Below are 16,103 nucleotides of genomic sequence, written 5' to 3' on the forward strand. Positions count from 1 at the left end.
AGGATGTTCCCGAGGGCAGGCGCTACGGCAGAAAAAGCAGGTCCCCTGGTTGCCACGCCAGCCAACATTCCCAGGCTGATGGGACCTGGAGCATGCCCATCCTGCCAGATTGGATGGGTAGAAACACCTGGGAGAAGACGGTCCCTCTTCTAATATAGCTGTTTACTGAACAAAAAAAAATCAAGACAATTTTAAAATTACAGAATTTTAAAAGAAACAAAAGCAAATTAAAAAAATGGAGCTGGAGGTGTTTGTTCACAGAGGAGGTGAGGGAGTATACACATGTGACATGTGAACACTTGATCTGTATTCTGTGTTTTGACCCAGAATGATATTTGTACATTGAAAGGAATTGGTTAGGAAAACTTGTCATATTTAAGCAAACCTATGGGGGGGAGTATCTTTTTTCTGCATTAGGAGAGGGCTAGGGCTAGGGTCATCCTGCCCGCCTCCCTCTAGTGCCCTGCCTGGCATCTAATCAGCCCCTCCTACCAGTTGGCAGGCAGGCAATGGCCCTTGCAGTGCCTAACCTTGAGAGCGTATTCCGGGAGGGGGGAATCCAGGCCTGCTCCCCACTCATTGGTTGCAGCTCAGACTGATGGGTTGCTGAAGTCCTGTTAGCCAGCCGGATGGGCTCGTCTTGGCAGAAACGATGTCTGAAGGCAGAGCCAGCTTCGTCTGCTGGGTGGGTACGGGAGTGTTTTGTGTCTGAATTTACATGCTGAGGTGGAAGGATTTTCAGTTCAGCCTCTTCCTGGTGGCTTGCAGACTTTCGGGGACCACTCTTGGAACTGGGTCTGCCCCGGCCAGTTGCCCCTTGTCCAGTGGGACGTGGAGGTGGGCCACAGGTGCTCCCCCAGGGGCTGTGCTGACTGCTTAGGCCCATGCTGCTCAGGCCAGGGCCCTTTGACCCCACCCCCGAGGCAAAACCCTGCTTTTCCTCCCCCACTGAGCCTACACGTCTCCTTTCTTCCAGCTTTAACGTCTCCCAAACCCAGCCTGATGGGTCTCCCGGGCACAAGCATTCCCTCGCCTGGCCTTCCCACCTCGGGATCACCAAATAAGACGCCGTCAGCCCCCCTGAGCTCCCCCCCGCCAGCACAAGCATCGGTGGCCGTGGTCTCTGCAACACCCCTCCCGCTGCGGAAGGACAAGGAGAGCGAGAAGGTGAAGGAGAAGGACCGCGTGTCCAAGGGGAAGGGGGAGGCCCTGCTGGGGCCCAGGAAGGACAAGGGGGAGGTACCTGCCCCCAGCCTGGCCCTCTCTGCCCCGCTGCCTGCGGTGGAGCACTCTGTGGAGCCCACCCAGCTCCAGGCCCTGCAGGCGGCCCTCAGCTCAGACCCCACAGCCTTGCTGACCAGCCCGTTCCTCCCATGCTTCGTCCCCGGCTTCTCTCCGTACTACGCCCCACAGCTCCCAGGGGCTCTGCAGAGTGGATACTTCCAGCCCATGTACGGCATGGACGGCCTCTTCCCCTACAGCCCGGCCCTGTCGCAGGCCCTGCTCAGCTTGTCCCCAGGCGCCCTGTTGCAGCACTACCAGCAATATCAGCAGAGCCTCCAGGAGGCGTTGCAACGGCAGGCGCAGCCACCCCTGCCCAAAGGAAGCCAGCCCCCCATCCCTGGGGAGGGTGCCGCCCCAGAAAAACGCCCTGCCAAAGAATCCCCACAGCCGGACAAGCAGAAGAGCGCGCCCCGCGAGGGCTCCCCCCAAGGAGAGCCTGCCGCAGGAAGCAGCAGCAGCCGCGCCCTGGACTCCCTCTGCGACCCCTTCATTGTCCCCCCGGTGCAGTACAGGCTGGTCTGCCAGGAGTGCCAGGCCGGCTTTGGGACCCGGGAGGCAGCTGACGACCACCTGAAGTCCCTCTGCTGCTTTGGCCGGTCGGCGGGGAGCCTGCCTGAGATGGCGCTTCAGGTGCTCGCTGGCGGCGGCGGCTCCTACCAGTGTGTGGCATGCGAGAGCACGGTGTGCGGGGAAGAGGCCCTCCAGCAGCACCTCGAGTCTGCCCCCCACAGACACCGAACGATCCCCCGAGCAGCCAGAAACGCCAAAGAGCCCCCCAGTCGATTACCTCACTCCGCCCGCCCCCCCGACCCGAGCACCGCATCTACCTCGCAGCCTGCCGCTCGCCCCAAGGACGGCCCTGGCCCCCCACCCGCCGCTCCCCTCCACGCCTCCAGAGAGCCCTGGCCTCCGGCGGCGCCCCCCCCGGGGACCCCCCCCGGGAAGCCCCCACCTCTCTCCTCATCTTCAACGGTTACCTCAAGCTCATGCAGCACCTCAGGGGTTCAGCCCTCTCTGATGCCAAGGAAAGACGGTTCGGAGGAGTCTGACTCGGACCGTGGCCCGGAGGCCGGGGGGCCAGCAGACCCCAGCCGCCCCGGGGACGGCGGCCTCCCCGGCGTGGACGCGGACGCCTTTCAGTTGTAAGCTTTGAAGACGAACCCTCGCAAAGTGAACCTAGAAAATAACAAACCAGTTTCAGAAACAGACTAACTGCAATTCCAAAGCTTCTAACCAAAAAAGAAAACAGAAGAGAGACGCCTGGGTGGTTTTCCCATCAGCCCGTGCCAGCAGATCGGCTTGCCCTCGGGCAGCTGAAGGGTTCGCTGCGGCTCTCCCGAAGGTGGGCTCTCCCCCCCGCCTGAGAGCGCAGCGGAGGCCGGCATCACCGTGTGGGAAAGCGGGCCACCCGGGGACCATTTTAATTCCATGCTATCTTAGCATTCAGATACCAATGGCTTGCTTGCTAAAAGGAAAAAAAGAAATGTAACGTCTTTTTATTCTCAGGTCAATCGCTCACACTTTGTTCGGTTTTCAGAATCATTGTTTTATATAAATATATATATAATTTCTTTTTTTGGTTTTGATTTTTTTCCAAGGAAAGGATTTTTGTTGTTGTTGTTGTTAATTTAAAAATGGGCAGAAAGTATTCAAGAGACAAACAATGTGAACTGAGTTAGCTTTCTGGGGATTTTAAGGGTATCTTTTCTGCTGAAGCCAATTTCGAGGGGAACAGTTCAGTCCTCCCCTTTTCAGAAAAGAAAAACACGCAAAGAGTGTTAAGGACTTGGAGTTTTAAAGCAACTGACTTTCTGTATTTATGATAGATATGACCATTTTTGGTGTTGAGTAGATTGTTGCATTGGAAATGAACTGAAGCAGTATGGTAGATTTAAAAGACACCCCCCCCCTTTGTGTACGTTTAGCTTTTGTATATGATCCGGCTGACGGCTTCTCATTCGATGTTGTCTCGTCCATTCCTAGCCAGATAGAGCCCAGTCTGACCCACCGCAGCTTCTCCGTCAGATCTCCGCCGCCCCTCAGTCCCTCGGCTGTCCTGTAATAATCTTCCACTGACCAGTCACTGCCTTCATTTCTTAGAGGGTGGCTGCAAGATTATTTTATAAAAAGTAAAGGAAAAAACTCAAAGGGTTCAGAGGGGTCCGTGGGATCCCTTTCAGAATATTTTAGTCAGGGGCTCAAAACTTTCGGCCGTGTATTCCTGTTGGCTAACCTTGTGCACTGAATTCTCTCTTCTTTTGGCTTCCTTTCCTCCTTGTGTCAAGGCTCCATCTTGGAAGGGTCAGCCATTGTCATTTCTCTCTCCACCTTTAGGGCGCCCATGTTCCTTTTCCGAGGACTTTTTGAGATGGGGTGGGGGGGTTGGGGGGGTTGCTGTTTTTGCCATTTGTTTATTTTGTTTCTTTCCTCCAAAAGGAATTCATGCTTTAAATAAAATCCAAAGACAAACCCTTTCAACCACTGGTGCAGAACGAGCAGAAAGTCTTCTTTTGAGGATTTGTTCCTGATTTTAGCCACTAGATTCAGCTTAACAAACACACCCGGACAAATAAGGCCTCGTGCTTCTCCCACCGAGAGAGGCGCCACCAGCCCCGGAGCTTTGACAGGCAAGAGGGGTGTTTGAATGGCCTGTCTCTGCTCCAAAGCGAGGAATGTGCAGCAGCGGGGCCCTTGGGGCATTGCTTGGCTCTCCTTTGGGGGCAGCTGCTCAGCCCCCTCCCCCCGGAAAGGGAAATGTGGTGCTGCTGCCTGGCTGAGTTTGCGGTCAAGTGCTTGTCGTTGTGGTCCAATGGCCACCATGTCTGCCCCCCCACCAATAGGACATCTCTCCCTGCCACCGTCCTCCTGTTTCAAAAGGGAATGCAGACCATGAAGAGGGAGCTGTGCCATTTTCCTCTTCCAGCTGGCCCTGGCCTCTCCCCCACCACCTACAGAAGGGGGCCCAGGGTGAGGGGCAGGTGCCCCCCAGAGCAGTGCCCTCCCCCTGCGCCGCCTGTCTCTCTCTCAGCCAGGATTTCAGCTGTTGGAGGCTTGCTGCAGGACCCGCCCCTGCCTGGCTGCACCCATTTCTAGTGGGGAAAGACCCATCCTTAGTTGCCCTCTGCCCAGTTGTGGCCCGGGGTGCCCCATACAGCCCAGCTGGCATGGGGCTGCTTCCTTTGACACCCTGAATACCCAGACATAGTTTTCCCTCACTCACGAGGAATGCTTTTTAGATCTAAACGTGGACAGGTGGGGTTCCCATTGTCTTAGCCTGTGTGTAATGGTTGAATGTTACTTTGCATCATAGGGGCTTTTTGTTTTATTTTTGGTTCTTTTTGTGGTATGCGCTGCTAGTTTAAGACTGGCGTTTCCTGGCCAGTGTGGTGGTCTGCCTGCTTTGACATCTTTTGCCCCTTTTCCTTTCTATCCTGGTGCCCCCCCCCCCCCCCGCTCTTAGACCTTTTCTCCCACCCTGGCTCTCCTCTGCCTGCACACAGTGTTCCCACGTATTTCCCAGGCTCCTCCTGGACAGAGGAGAGAGGCCTCTATGCCGGAGGTGCCCCACGTTGGCAGCAGGCAGCATTCCCATCGTGGTGTTGGGGGGCATTGACCAGGCTCCTGCCCTGAGCCAAGCCAGGGTCTACCTTGTCTGGGGCATTGGAGGGGCTCACAGACCCTTGGGAGGAACAGGCAGCTACGCTAAATCATGGCCTCCAAAGAGGGCTGTGCCAGCACTCGAGGCGGAGCTGTCTTTCCCTAAACCAGCCTTCCCTCTGAGCCCCTCTCGAGAGGCACAGCAGCTTCTGTCTGATGCAAGAATCCAAACCAAGGGGAAGGTCAGAAGTGGTCTTAACCAACATTGCTGTTGATGCAGATGGACATGGCTGGGTCTGAGATAGTGCCCAGCTGGCCAGCAGAAATGGCCTGCTTAGGCCTAGGCCTTAGTCAAAGTGACCTCGGGTTGCGGGGGGCAGGTGGCAGGACACGACAAAATGGAACTCTTGCTGGTTGGTTGGTTGGTTGGTTGGTTGGCACTGAAAATCCTGCCCACTGTGAAACAGAACTTTTGACTATTTTTCATTTCTTTGGTTGGGGGGAGGGGGACAAGTCTGGATAAAACAGAAAGCATAAATGAGGTGAGGTCTCTAAACAGCCTTTGCAATGTACAAAAACTAGAGCAAGTGAAACCAAAAATGACGTTCTTGGTGTTTTTCTATAATGTTGTCTTGTTAGCTTTTTTGTTACTGTAATAATGCTGATCTCGAATTGTACCAAAATACATAGAGATGGACAAAAGCAGAACCACACAGAACTCTAAAGAAACCAAACAGATTTTGTCACAAAACACTTTGTTGTCATAGTTAAGTTGATTGTAGATGGTAATTGAATATACTCCTTTGAAAATATTTCATCAAGTATGTTTCCTGCTCATTGTGGTACATTAAAAAAATGAGCAAAAGCTCTCGTCTCTGCTGTGCCAGAGTATGCGTGAATGCAGGGATATATCTGCCCAATGGAAGAACCGCTCTGTGTTGGACAGAACAAGGCAATGGGGAGGGGTGCCTGTGGAGGCCAGCCTCTAGTTAAATGCACAAGAATTTCCAGGGTTTCTGCATGGTGGGGTGTGCATGCTCGTCAAAAGGCATGCACTCTGCATCTGTGGAACCCATGTAAACTGTTGGCCAGGGCTCTTGGATGCCTGGTTTTGGGGGAGGAGCGGTAAGTAGCACTGCTCAAAACTAAGCTGACTGTCTGAAAAGTGGGCTTTCCAAAATCAGAGTTTGCCAAATAGCTGAGCCAAAAACCTCAGAGCACTGAGACCAGCACTGGGCAAGTTGATGAACTTTGAATTGTGGTGAAGCAGCCCATATGCCACTGCAGTCCCTTCCTGTAAAACAAATCAGGGGACACGTAGTTCCCCTGCTGTGGAGCACTCCGTGGCTCTGTGGCCAGTTTGGCTGCATGCGCACACAAATGCACACGGGAAATAAAGAGGGAGACAATTGGATGCAGGGTGGTATAGCTCTTCCCAATTCTCTGAGGATTTCATACTCCAATTTCAGTGGCAGAAAATGGGGAGGGAAGTGGCAGCTTCCTTGGTGAGTTTGGAAGCAACAAAATTTTATTTATTTAATTTTCATTCTGTCTGTATTATTTTTATAAATAAGGTGGCGAACATACCTAATGCTCCTTCCTCCTCCTATTTTCCCCACAACAACAACCCTGTGAGGTGAGTTGGGCTGAGAGAGAGCAACCGGCCCAAGGTCACCCAGCCGGCTTTCATGCCCAAGGTGGGACTAGAACTCTCAATCTCCTGGATTCTAGCCCGTTGCCTTAACCACTAGACCAAACTGGCTAAAGTCAACTGAGGCATCCCAGAATAACCCATAGCGATGGGGAGGAGCCTGTTAGGAAGCCTGTGTCAAGGGAGCGGGGTGATTGTATGGAGGGGGTGTGGCTTGAGAAAGAATTGCAGATTCTTTGCTGGGTCCAGGGAGTGTCCCACAGGAGACCCCTCCACCTGGCTGCTGGACCCGTTCCAAACTGGGTTCTGTTGTAGCCCATGGCTTCTCATTGCTGGCTGCTCTGTGTGTATGTGGGAGGTGTTTGGTGGGAGGGAAAAACCAAAACCAAAACTACTATTTTTTTTTTCCAAATTGGGGGCAAAGGGGGCACTGTGAGACCAGCAAATCTAGATCCAAGGGAATATTGTTGAAAACTTCTCAAGGGCTTTCCAGAAGTCAGCATTCAACTAAAGCAGCTCTGGAATGGAATGGAAAACAGCTGCCGCTCCACTCCAGCCAGTGTGGACCCAGAAGCAAGCAGAGGCCTTTCGTAGCTAAAGCTGCAACTGGGCTTGAGGCTGCCTCCAGTTGTTTTTCTCTGTCCTGGGGCAGAAACGGACAAAGGCCATGAAAGAAGAACCGTGATCGACAGTGCTGTACTTAACTCCACGCATCGTGACCTGAAGGACTCTCCCTTTGGGTTCCTCCCATCCAGCAGAGAACAGAATGGCAGCTCTTTGGTGCTGCCCCTGAAATGTGTTTGTGCATGTTTTTCAAATACACACAGATTCCTCTTTAGGCAGCCCTGGCAAAAGATGCAAAAATTCATGGAAAAAATGAAAAGCCTCTACACCTGTCAAGAAACCATTATTATGCTGATCTGTCCAAGGTATGAGTTCCTCTGAAAATTAAGTGTTTCTTCACACCTGACTTAAACATTCTTAGCAAAGAGTGTGGTTGGGTAAGAATTGATGGGGGGAAGAGGTCTACATATTTAACAATCACAAGAATTAACAGCTCGTTTGTTTCCCTGGCTTCCTCCTCTTCCCCCCTCCCCCTGGCATCTGCAGGGGAGCAAGGGGGAAAGTGATGTGGGTGACATCATCATGCAGAAATGCCATGGTGTACATACTTGAGTCATGTGCTGGGATGCAAATACATAATGGTATTTGTATGGAGATGTATATATGTCATTGTAATTGGCTACACATGCAGCTGGTTTTGGCTCTTGGTAGATAAATCAGATTTGGAGTGGGGTGGCCCTTCTGCATGACCCAATTTCTCTTCCCCTGAAATGAATGCTACTTTCAGGGCAGTGGTGAGGAACAGGTTCGAGAGGGATCCTCCATGTGCAGGCACATTGGCCAGGAGGCAGCATGTTTTCCAGGGTGGGTGTGGACACACACTTATGATACGGACTGCACACAAACTAAAAGGTGGAATTGCTGCTTCTAAATTGGGAAGAATTCAGCCAAGCAACATTCAATGAAGAAAAATAAATGTAAAATAGGACAGTTTGCTGCACATTCTCACGCCCATATGTGGATTGCCATACTACTCCTAGTGCTCTTAACACAGATGGGCAGGAATTGGGAAAGTCCATAAGAAGTGAAAGGAAGACAGGGTGTATGTGGTGAGGTTGCTGGGATGCTAGTGAAAGTGAAAGGCAGTAAGAGCATGGTGGCTCTGTTCATACAGTACTGTAGTTTGCTTAACCAAGTTTAATGAACAGACTAATTTTGCAATAAACCATAAAACCTGGTTTAACAACCTGAATAGCTAAATCTGCACAGTGTGCTCAACAAAATTCAAAGTACATTATAAATTAATGTGATGCATAAATGGAACCATTAACTGGGAAACGAGTTAAATTTAGTTTGCTGCAGAGTAAAGAGATTATGTTTTATTTCCAGGTTGGTTACAGATAGTTAGAAAAATGCCACACGTACAAACATCCAGCCTTTAATTGCCAATTTAAACCTGACAAATGCTTCAAGCCACAATAATTTATTACATAAATAAATTCTAACAGCTGAATGGCTGCACTTGTCTTTAGGCATTCAACAGCAACTTTCCATCCAGCTCCAAAGCCTGGCCTGACAATGACAACCACTTTAAAGCTCAGAACTCATGTATATGAAAAAACACTACCAGGCATGAAAGCTGGAAGCTTAAACAGGAGTGTGCTTTGGATTCAGATAGTGGTGATGATTTGTTCTGATAAGCAAGGTGAAAGGACCACAAGACTGGGCTTTGAAACAAGGGTGTGGCAGGAGTGGCCATGAGAACAGAGTGGAGGCAGTGCTGAGTCAAGATTCTGAGGAGCACCCTGGGAACCTTGAAGGCAGCCTTGAGTTCCTCTGGAAACTGAGCTGAGCTGAGCTGAGCCTGCTCATGTCCCATGAAAAGGAATGGGAAACCGGGCCCCTGATTTCAAGTCGCTCAAGTTATGAGGCTGTTGTCCAGACGAAGCAGAACAGAAAATGAACTACCTCTGAAGAAAGAAAAGGAACCTTGGGAAAGAGCAATTTTACTGGGCCAAAACAGGTAAATGTGTAAGAAATGAATAGTTATTGTACAAAATCCAAAGTTTCTGTGAGGTAGATGAGCGGTGACACCGGGTCTGTCTTGGATGACGGCATGCTTCTGGATTGGGCCAGGGCTCAAGACTAGCAAATTTAGGTCAGTTGGACCAGCATGATGTAAAACACATTTTTGTATGATGAATCTTTTGCATCTTGAACCTCTCTGTGGCGTCCAGGATGCGTGGGTCCCAAAGTTTGGATCTTTTTGCATCTGGAAGGTAGGGTATGCAAGGGGCAAAACGGGTGACCTATGCCTTGCAGATGTGCCAGGCACCCACTTCGCCCCTTAGCACTCCGGAATGTGCTGCCCCAAGTGGACGCTGGTCTCGTCCAGTGTGGCCCTCAGGCCAACAGATCTTGTGTCTCTTGCTCGCTCTCAGCAAGGGAGAACGCGCCTCTTCATCCTTAAATGAGAGGGCTCCAAGCGGGGGGCTGCTCCCCGGGGGGGCCGCCGGGGAAGGGGGCGCCTCCTCCGCTGCGGGCGGGGCCCGGGCCGGGGGGGCGCGAGCGCGCCGGCTCCCCCAGCTGCGCCCCTGCGGCGGAGCGCGGCGGCGCGGCGGCGCTCTGGGGAGAGCCGCGCGACCCGCCCCCACCTGGCGGCTGGACCCCGCCCCCACAGCGTCCTCCCGCTGCCGGGCAACGGCGCTCCGCCCTCCCGCCGAGGCCTCCTTTCCGATTGGTTGGTGCGGACGGCGCCGCCGCCCAGGCGCTTCTGCGCGGCCCCGGCCGTTGGGCGCGTGCCCCGTAGGCGGCTCGGATTGGCCGGGCGCTGCGGGCGTCCGTTCTCGGCGCCGCCCCCGAGACCGCTGCCCGCTCGGCTCCCTCCGGCGGGCGCGGCGGAAAGGCAGGTAGGCCCCTCTGGCTCCGCGCCCCGGCCCGGGGACGGGCTGGGTTTCCTGGATCACCTTTTGGGGCGGGGTGCAAGAGCCGGTAGCTTGTGCGTCACTCCCTTCCTAGAATGGGCGTGCGGGGGTTGCGGGCTTCGGCTCTTGCCTTGGAGCAGCGCGGGTCGGCCTTCCCGCTCCTGGCCCGCGAAAGGGGCCGGGCTCTTCGGCGTCCCTGCCCGGGGCTCTTTCGGACTTCGTCGTCTCGCGACTGCCCAGCCCCGAGGCGCCCCCCTTGGCCAGCCGCGCGAGGACGCCCTCCCTCTCCCACGCCGGCGTCCGCCTTCGACGCCTTCCGGACACGCCACCCGGCCTTTAAAAGGCCTGGTGATCCCCGCCGCTCCGTGGGCCTGCCGCAGGACCTCCGCGACATCAGCCCAGCCCCGCGCGGGCGAGCAGCGGCGGCGGCGTTTCAGGTGTCAGACCGCTCCTGGTGCCGGCAGCTGCTGCTGAATCCGTCCCGCTGTTTTCGGGTCTGCGTGTCTTGCCCACGCGCTCTGCTGTTTCACGTGTGCAAAGAAGAGAATAGCGGTCGTGCAAATAGTCAGAGACAAATCGCATGTCATCAAGCCTGGGGAGTGCTCCCAGTTTCACAGAAAGGCTTGATGACTTCCTCTCCTGATTCCCGGAGAAAAGTTGTAATTCCGGTGGAACTCAAGTCAGCTGAGTTTGGTCTATGGATTTTGAGGGGAAACTTTTATCCCTGGTGTTGGGAAAAGGAGCTCCTGCAGACGGAGTTTTCCTGGCTGAGCCCAGAGTGGGGTTGGCATTGGCTGTGGCAACAGCCGGTCTGTGAGTCCTCCCGCCTGAATGCATGTGTGGATGAGGGAGCATGTTGACTTCCCACCTTTGTGGTAACTGCTCACAAGGAAGTAGACCTGTGTTTGGGTTCTCCTGGCTTGGGAGTTATCTGTCCCAAAGGCCATCTCCTCCCTTGGCACTGGGAGTTCTGTTAAAAACAGTAGCGGTTGTGCCTAATTGTACAGTACACATAGTCGGCTTCGGAGGCACAGTTGATGCCAATACCCCCAAAAGCTTTTTATTTTTTTTGATGGTGGCACTCACTATAAGGAACTCCCTTTACACTAGAGGTTGGTCTTAGTTTTCTTTCTCTGTGATCCACCAGCAGCTGAAGATTTTTCAGATGTGCATTTGGCTGTCTTACCACTTTGTTCATTTTTGATTCAGATTCAGTGTTCTTTCTTTGCTTGTTCCAAATGTTTAATGGTTGTTTATCCTAATAGCTTGCTGTCCCTGTTGACTGCTCCTTGCAGAGGAGGGGTGGGTGGGTCTGGCTGCTTTTAGTTTTGCCTTTGCTGCATAGTGTGAGGGCCAGGCAGAGTGCCTGCTAGTGACGTCCTTCTGAGGCTTGCCCTCTCTTGCTTCCTCTCTCCACCCCCTGGGCACTCCTGTTGAAAAGATCTGCAGGAGGAAAGCAGAGCCAGCAGCCTGGCTCCCCCAAGGGAAGGCCTAGAAGGCCAAACAGCTTGAATGGCAGCAGGCGAGCCTGGTTTTCAGGTGGTGAGCACACAGGGTTGCGCGTTCTTGGTGGCTCTGCAGAACACAATAACTTTTTTACATTAAGGATATAGCACTAATGAATACTAAAAATACTTGCAGCTTTTGTCTCTCTACCCAGCAAATAACATCCTTACTCTCTTGTTAGCTGTCTTTTTTCTTCCAGAAGCCTTGTTCATCTTCTTTCAAAGATTCTACAAATATTGCTAGATTATTAGAATAATACTATTTTTCCAAAAGTTGAGGAAGTCAGAAACTATCTATTCTGTGGTCTGAAATGTGCATTTGTAGGAAGCATTACTCAATTTGATAGGTGTATAGCAGAACAAGGCTTGCACCCCAAAAAAAATCATCCTGGATTTTTTGCAAAAAGAACTGTTTCACTGACCATTTTGGATTCCTCCCCTGCACCCGCCCAGTAGTTCTATTCACATAAAGGTTCCTTGTTGTGGCACCCCAGAAAGGTTAGGCAGTCACTGAGGAATATTTCCATTAAAAATAAATCCCAGTAATATGTCCATTTCCTTTGCAAGCCTTTTGGCTAACTGTCCTAATAATTTTTTTTTTAAAAAACTGCTGCTTTTTCATTTTATGCAGGTGTTTTATTATGCTTATTATGTAGTATGACTGATTCAACGTCAACTGTTTTGATATTTTTAGGTATTCACATTTGATAGACAAATAAAGATAGAGAAGATCTAGGGAATGCTGGGATTGGACCCTCAGATATCTTTTTGCACAGCTCACCATGGATATCCCAGTCTGGTTAGAAAGTAGGAGGAAGGTGTCTATGGGCAAATCTCCAAGCTCTGGAGGTGCGGAGGGGCCAGGTGGGCAGAGGCTGCTTGCCAGCTGTGCTGGCTTCATTTGGGGAGCACGTCAGAGAGGGAGGGAGAGAAGCCAATGCGGGGAGAGCAGGAGGCTCCTCTGGAGAGGCAGCTGTGGAGGGCCAGGGGTGCTGGCCACCACCCCTCTGGCCTAGCCCTTCCCAAGCCAGCCTCCTCTGGCTACCCTGACCTGCCACCCAGGCCTTTCCTCCGCTGCAGGATGGGGCGGGGGCAGAGAGAGGCCTGGCTGGCTCAGCCTTTCCCATTCTGGCCGCCGGCAGCCTCCATGGGCTGAGGCCTGCAAGACCTGCAGGTGTGCTGCCTCCCCATGATTCCACAGGACAGCTCCCTTTCCTCCCCTGGTTCCTGCTTCCCCCCCTCCCCTCGCCGCCCTTGCCCTGAGCTTTGGAGGTCCTTCTGAGTGTTTCCCTTTCTCCTTCTGAGGACAGAGCTCTAGGCCCCAGGAGAGGGTGCCAGAGCCTCTCCCATGGCTTGGCCATCTGCTTTCTCATCCTCCTGCAGAAAGGGGCTTGCTGAGGGGCAGCTGGGTCTGCTGCTGTCTGTCAGAGGATCTCTGCAAGGATGGCCCCCCATCGCCCCTCCACCATCAGTCGGACTTGACTCCTAGATTTTGCAGTGTTTCTTCCTTTTAAGTTGGCCTGAAGCAGCAGAATGGGCTGAGTCAGAGAGAAGCCAAGGGATCCAGCTTTAATGAATTTTCTCATAAGCATCTTTAAATGCTCTCTGTGCCCAGGAAGACCTTGTTCTGCAAGGGAAACGGTGCAGTTGCACCACCCTCCCCCTTCCAAAGGGATCCCTGCCCATAATTAAAGGGTTGGGGCGATTCAAGGTGGTTGAGCCGGAAGGGAGCAGGCCCTCTTGGAGCAGCAGGCAGGAGATCCTCTTCGACGCATGCTCCTTCCGGTCCAGGTGGTCCAGGACAAGTTTGTGGGCTGAGCCAGCTGGCAGGATGCTCTGGGTAGCTCTCTCCAGGTCTGCAGCTCAGCCCCCCAGCTGGCAGGCCCAGAAGTCATGGTGAGAGAGCAGCCGGATCACCCCTGGCTCGCAGCCCAGTGTTCTCTGGCCTGTCATCCAGTAAGTTCCTTGAGGGCCCGCTGCTCCCGACTGCCAGACACCAGGAGCTCCCTTGCTTAGCTCGGCTGCCCTCCCATGGTTAGAGGCCGAACGCCAGCCTAGGTCCCTCAGATCTGGTGAAGGAATTTGGTGAGCAGCCGAGGAGCAGGAGACCATGCACCACCTCCCCGAGGGCAGTTATTGGGGCCTCTGGGGTTACAGGGCTGTTGCAACACTGTGTGAAGGGAGGAGCCATCCTCCATGTTCCAGACGCCTGGGGTGGGGCTGGGGGTGGCCTGCCCTCTTTCTCACGCCAGGCTTCTGCCCTGTGATCTCTTCCCGCTTCTGAGTCCCCTGAGTGGAGGGCTCATCCTCAGTGATCATGTTAGGAGAAGTGGGTTCCGGGCCAGCTTGCTGCCGAGGAACCATTGCTCCCCCCATCAGTGCAACGGTCAGCCTGCTGGTCAGCAGGCACTGGAGGGCCCTTGTGAGTAGCAGGGCACACTTGTGTTTTGCCTAAAAGATTAGTTCTTTTGGTAAGGAATTTGGAAACAGCCCCTGTGCTCAGTCAGCAGCTGAATAATATGAGCTTTCATAACCTGTAGTTCACAGGAGTGTGTTGCCAGGCAACGGAAGGTACACAGCAGTGCATCCCGCGCCAGTCTCGAAAGCACATCATGGAGAGATGCGCATCTTCCTTTTCTTCACCTCCCCTCTGGGAATGATGGCTCTTCTTTCACACGCTGGTCTTGTGATCGTGTGGAAATAAATGTGGTTTATTTCCATGTGTCTACTGATGGCTGATTTGTGGTTGTAATAGTCTGTTGGTGGTTTCTGAGATGTTTTTCCATACATCAAAAACATCACAGAAACAACCAACAGACAACCACACGGCATCACCATAGCACACAAACCAACTAAAGCCCTCCAAAGCAGCTTAAGTACACCAAAAGACCAGCAGCCCAAGAAGAAAAAATGGGAGTCATCTACAACATACAGTGTAGGGACTGTCACAGCCACCGTGTAGGACAGGCAAGCAGAAGACTGGCAGAGCGCATCCCCAAACACCAATGAGCAGTCAGAAGGCACGATGAAAACTCCTTAATCTCACAACACATGGACAGACTCAACCACAGTTTCAGTTGGGAAACTGAGAGCATCCTAGACCAGGCTAAATGCAAAAATGCTGGGGAATTCCTGGAAGCTTGGCATTTAGATGTCAGCCATCAATAAACACACAGAGATAAACCACATTTACACACCATTCAAAAGAGAAAATAAAAAAGCTGAGGAGGAGACAAAAAGACCAGAACACATCCTCTCCAGCAGCCAACACCCAGATAAGCAGGGATTAACACCAAACAAGCAGAAAACAATACCCTAATCAGGAACTACCAAGGAGAAAACCACACTCCACCAACACTGGCAGGGCAAGCTACTAGATATAGACAGGGAGCAAACCCCACCCTCACCAGCACTGATGATGTCACCTAGTTGGGCAATGAAATGTCTGCAAGCAAACAACCAAGTTCAGAGAGCACCGAGGACTCCACAGTTAGTAATTCAGAATACACAAAATCTTGGTATGAGATGGGATTTGCTGCCAAGGATTGTGATGGCCACCGAGTTAAAGTCACCCTCAAGTTGGTCTTGATTCTTGGTGACTCTGTAGATGCATCCATGCAGTGTTCTTGACAGTAGTGGAAGTGGTTTGCCATTGCCTTTTTCTGTAATGGGTATTTTGTTTTGCCAATGTAATCTATAGCCCTGGAACGTCTGAGTGGTCTTCCATTCAAGGTATCAAGCCTGAGTGTGTTTAGCTTCCAAGCTCAGACAAGACCCTGATACATGAGACACCTTTGTTGACTGTAAGATTAAAGGACTATTGGTGGACATGGGTCTCTGTGTCCTTCAGTGCCAGGGAGGAGCTTTGGCTGGGTTGCCTTACCGGTCATGGGCAACACAAGGGAATTCTGCTTGTCTCCTGCTTGTGAGCTTCCCACTTGAGCCTCTTTTGGCCACTGTGAGAAAAAAGATGCTGGACTACATAAACCTTTCGTCTTGATCTAGCATACCTTCTATTATAACTAAACAGATGAGGGATCTTCATCCTATCTTTCTCTTTCTGCTCAAACTAAACAGACTTTTTTTTTACAGTAGAAGTTGTGAAGGATTCTCTATCTCCCTTAACATCATGAAGATCTGAAAACAGTAACTGTCTTGTAGAGCATTTTTTCACAGGAATTGAAGACGTTGCCATGAACCAGATGAATTTTTACATTCAACCCATGTCTTTACATGGATAAATCTGGCTCAGAAATTGCGATGTGATCTTCTAGTCTGTGCAGTAGAGAGATAACTGTTAGATAATTGTTCCAGATCTGGAAAGGGCATGCCTAGTATCAAGCCATGCATTTCCAGCTACCAGTTGCATGGTTTTCCACCTGACATACCTTTTTGCATTCCAAGAAATGGGGAGAAGTGGGATGGGAATCAGCCATTCAGCTTGAGCCTCCTGGGGCAGTTCTTAGGCCCAGCCATGAGCAGTGTTCTTCTGATGTTGCTGAGAAGCCACAGAGAGTGTCAGCCTGCCTGCCAGTGGCTGCGTCCAGTGCCCATTTGCCTCCAGGCCAGGCTGGAAAT

General features: G+C 52.2%; 1 protein-coding gene across 1 annotated transcript in view; it reads left to right on the forward strand.

The window, feature by feature from the left end:
* ZFHX3 (zinc finger homeobox 3) overlaps positions 1-2,855 on the forward strand; it is a 58,428-nt gene extending 55,573 nt beyond the window's left edge. The window contains exon 9 of the mRNA XM_063313282.1: positions 977-2,855. Within this exon, the coding sequence (XP_063169352.1) occupies positions 977-2,430 (1,454 nt within the window). The 3' untranslated portion in view covers positions 2,431-2,855. The remainder of the gene's footprint in view (positions 1-976) is intronic.
* The last annotated feature ends 13,248 nt before the right edge of the window (positions 2,856-16,103 follow it).

Source organism: Candoia aspera, chromosome 11 (assembly GCF_035149785.1).
Source record: "Candoia aspera isolate rCanAsp1 chromosome 11, rCanAsp1.hap2, whole genome shotgun sequence".
NCBI lineage: Eukaryota > Metazoa > Chordata > Lepidosauria > Squamata > Boidae > Candoia > Candoia aspera.